The following is a 4,351-nucleotide window of genomic DNA, read 5'->3' as shown; positions in this document are numbered from 1 at the left end:
TCCTTTCTCTGTATTTCTGGAAGGCTTTTAATACCCTGTAGTGCTCCAGCATTACAGCACTTTTAATTATATTTGTTTGTTATGTATCTGTTATGTATTGTTTTATGGCTTTGTTGTAAAGCACTTTGGGTACTGGTCGACCATTGTAAAGGACTATACAGATAAACTTGATTTGATTTATTTGATTATCTTATAAAAGTACAAACATGGTAATACAGAAAATAAAAAGTACTGTTTGTTCAGTTAGTTTCATATACATGGTTTAGCACTCATTAAATGGAGCACTATAGATTTCTTTTCATTAAAACTTTAAATTTCTTGAAATACTGTACACTGTGTCACAAAACAATAACCAAAGCCTTGTTGAGAAAAAAACAACAACCAAAACACAGCAACAACATCACATATCACAATAACTTCTATATATTTTGAACTCCTGCTATGTACATGTAAGGGTTTGAGACTTTCATCCTAATGTTCAACAGTCAGAATAGGCTGTGGTCCATACTGAAACAGCTTTATGGAGAGAATGTGGTGGTGGTCTCAGTGTCGTTAGCCCCGGAGCTTCTCCTCCTGCCGCAGGTATACCTGTAGAACCTTTCGTGGCTCATGCAACCCCAGTCTTTCAGTAGCTTCAGGAGGTCATGCCGAAACTTCACACCGATAAATGCATAGACGAAGGGGTTCAGGCAGCACCTGAGGAAGGCAACACACTGGGTGACATCAGTGGCGTAGAGGAGCTTGTTCTCATATTTACAGTCCACGGTTTTTTCTGTTGCTGTGTCAAGTGTGTTCCAAAATAGGACCACGTTATAAGGCAGTTGGCAAACTATAAAGACAGCGACCACAGCAAGAATCACCTTGATGGCCTTATTCCTTTCAAAGTTACGAGCATGGCAAAGTGTCTGAACAATTCTGCTGTAACAGAAGGTCATGACCAGGAGTGGAACGGCAAAAGCCAAAACAATCTGGCTCGTCTGGATGCTGATGCGCAGCTTGTCAGCATTGCTAGAGTAAGGGGTGCAGGTCTTGTTATTGATTGTGGTGTATTTCAGTTCTGGTGTTGAGAAGATCAGTGCCATCACCCAGATTATGGCTGATGACACCTTGCTCAAAAATATTGCCTGGGAGCGGTGGCGGTGAGCGGAAACAGCCTTAGCAATAGCGAAGTAGCGGTCCACGCTGATGAAAGAGAGCAGAAACATGCTGCTGTAGAAGCTGACCTTGTAAATAGCGTGCATGGCTTTGCACACCACTAGACCCAGCACCCATTCTGCCATGGAGTTTGCTGCCCAAAAGGGGAGCGATAGGGCAAAGAGTAGGTCTGCAAAGGAGAGGTTGAGCAGGTACACGTCTGTCATGGTCTTGAGGCGCTTGAAGTAGAAGAACGTGAGGATGACCAGTAGGTTCCCCACCAGCCCCAGGAAGCAGATGATGGAGTAGAAGGTAGACATGAACCAGAGGCGGAACTCGCGGTTGGATCCTTTGTCACAAGGGACAGGAAAGTTCTCATAATCCACACTGCCGTATTCATAATCTGGGGAGGTTGTCATTAAGGTTGTATTCTCTCCATCCTCAGACAAGCAAGACTGGAATCAAAGACAGATTCAATAATCAAATAAAAGCCAGTAACAATTAAAGTAAAGCACTGGTTCTCAAACTATGGTACTTGTACCACTGGTACGCAACCTCTCTGTAGTGGTACTAGGAGGAATCTCTGAAATATTAAAAAATAAATCAATTTAAAAATGTATTATTCTATCAAAATACTGCAACATTTTGAACACATTATTGAGCCTGCTGGAATGTGTTAGACAAAAACGTATTTTATAACTGTTTTCTGTGATATTCTGTTGCAATATCAACCTGCTATGATGTCACATTGATGCACGTAGTGCATGCATAAATCCATAATTAGTTATGAGCAAAAAAGTGACTGCGAGATAGTAAGTGGAGGTAAATGAATGGTTTAAAAACGTGGCTCCAAACAGAAAAGAATGCCAAATCAACTCTAGTTCCATTTAGAATTCAAAAAGTCAACAACAAATAATGTTTTTTTATTAGGAAAAAACCTGCTTCCTGTGTAAATCGTCCTGAAGCTTTTGACACTGATGGATGTTAAAGGTTTGAGAAACACTCAAGCAAGTAAAGCAAGTACACCTTTAACGACAGCTTCCTTAGAGGAAACCGTGCTTGTGAAGTGAAGGTTGTGGTTAGTTCAAGTACCTTGGTGTGTGTGTGTGTGTGTGTGTGTGTGTGTGTGTGTGTGTTTTGTACCTTAAAATTCAATAACCACAACAGCACAGCTGGCAGAAGATTTTGGAGACCTGTAAAACAAATAGAGTAAAGACTAAGCACAGTTTGATAATATCATGTGATAATTAATTATGTGTAATGTTAGAGAGTAATAGAATGATCAGTTAAAGAGACATTTGAAAGATACAGATTTTCAAGAGAAGGGTCAAAACTTAAGCACCAACATATTCTAAATTTTACTCTCTGGTATGTGTTAAACTCCAAAAACTGGATTCTATATGTTTCATAATGCAACCAATAGCATCTTTTCAGTAGAGCCTACTACATAATCCCAGTAGCCAGAACAACAAAAGAAACTTTATTCGTGATTTTATTAGCTGGGTACTTTTATGAGCTGGTTATTACTAGTTAACTGACATTTATGTGGAAGTGTATGTGGAGTTCCCCTCGAAATTGTCATATGTTGTGTTTTGACTTATTTTGTTTTGTTTTTTTACATCACTGGTCACATTGTGTTACCTTTTGTTACTAGTAAAGGGCTGTGTGCCATGCCATTGAAAAAAAAAAGACTTAGTTCTGTATTTTTGTAAAAAAAAAAAAAACTCGTAGTAGTCCTGAAGTATCGAGCCATTCTGTTAAATGTGATTTGTTAGACTTCACTACAGACTGCACCATTAATCATGTAACCTGATCCTGATAAAACTCCTGTTTGTGTGTTCTTGTTGGGAAAATGTCAATAGAAGCAATGTTATTTAGTACTGATGGTGGTTGATACAGATGGACAGTTCTAACTTGCTTACAGATGTGATTGAAGTAAACCACATAAAATGTCTGTGTTGCCATTTTGTGTGCAGTGTGTGGCTTTTAATCAGTCTGCTCTTTACTACAGAGGCTGAAATAATTACAGCATTGACACAGCTATCAGTCATTTGGAATAAACATGTTACATACTGCTATCACACCCTGGTAGTCAGCATAGAGAGCATAGATCAGAGTTACTTTTACAAAATTCCTTTTAATTATTTCTTGGTTATCTTTTTAAAAACAATAAGTTTGATGACTTCTCATATTCATTCATTCATTCATAAATGCTGCTTAACTGCAGCATCCTTTGTCCAACTGTCTTAGTCCAAATTATGATATTGTACTCACCGCTGACAGAAGTCATGTTGACTGGAGCGTAGCGTGCTGCAGATAACACCACTAAACACAGATGAATTGAATGTCTATGTTTGATGGTGGTTTCCCCTTGTTGAAATGATAAGAAAAGCCTGCCCCTGCTCGGTGTGAAACTTGTTACTCCTCAACCCCCAAGTATCACGTGAAAAAACCACAGACTCCAACTAAAAAAGGAAGAAAAATAAAGTATTTTTCCACTTATTGTTGCTACAGTATACTGTTTAATAAAATATGCAAATTTTTGGATTTGATCGGTTTTCAGTTTTTAACTCGATGATAGTGTTTCTATCTAGGGGATTACCTGAGAAGAAGTGGTCTGAGGTACAAAGCATCTTATGAATAGTATGTAAATGAGTTATTTCAGGGAAGAGCTTTCTGTTCGTGACACTATGATTGTTAAAACCACACACACAGTCAGTTCTGTACTGCATGTGTATAACTCGAGATCAGTCCCCATTGTTTCTACCTGTTTTTATCAATGCAACCACCTGCTTGGACACAGAAAAATAAAAAGTGGAAAGAAGATAACAGAATAACCACAAGACCAGAGCCGACAGCTGCAGAGTTCCAACACAAATTTTTAAAAATATTTTGTAAAGTATAAAAAAATAATAATGTGAACTAATAATTTTTTTCTGTGGCTGTCAACTTAAAAAAAACAAACAAGATGAGTTTGTGAGTAAACACTAAAATAAAGTGTAAAGTAGAATGAAAAAAAGAAATCACCTGCTATTTCCCCCACATTTTTGTTGCATCGCTGTGCACATACAGTGTCATGGAGACAGAATTGTGATACCGGACAGCTGAACTACCCTTTTGCCCACTAACTCACATGATCCGAACAGGCTTCTGCACACCTGTATCTCTGCGGTTGTGGTTTGTAGCTTTCACTTGAGGCAGCGTTAACCACATACTA

At 38.5% G+C, this 4,351-nt stretch overlaps 1 protein-coding gene across 1 annotated transcript; it reads right to left on the bottom strand.

The window, feature by feature from the left end:
- Window positions 1-375: 375 nt before the first annotated feature.
- ccr7 (chemokine (C-C motif) receptor 7) lies at window positions 376-3,702 on the bottom strand. Its single transcript, XM_010732623.3, has 3 exons — window positions 3,409-3,702; window positions 2,278-2,327; window positions 376-1,589 (listed from the first exon to the last, which is right to left on the bottom strand). Exons 1-3 carry the CDS (start codon window positions 3,422-3,424, stop codon window positions 519-521), a joined length of 1,137 nt encoding a protein of 378 aa, XP_010730925.1. The 5' UTR covers window positions 3,425-3,702; the 3' UTR covers window positions 376-518.
- Window positions 3,703-4,351: the final 649 nt, after the last annotated feature.

Source organism: Larimichthys crocea, chromosome I, assembly GCF_000972845.2.
Source record: "Larimichthys crocea isolate SSNF chromosome I, L_crocea_2.0, whole genome shotgun sequence".
Lineage (NCBI taxonomy): Eukaryota > Metazoa > Chordata > Actinopteri > Sciaenidae > Larimichthys > Larimichthys crocea.
The sequence above is the reverse complement of the archived record's forward strand: the minus strand, read 5'-3'. Positions and strand labels throughout refer to the sequence as shown.

Bases quoted from the DNA above. Each gene is read 5' to 3' on its own strand.
- ccr7 (XM_010732623.3), bottom strand. The intron at 1,590-2,277 runs GTACAAAACACA...CTTTGATTCCAG, and splicing joins TGTGGTTATTGAATTTTAAG to TCTTGCTTGTCTGAGGATGG.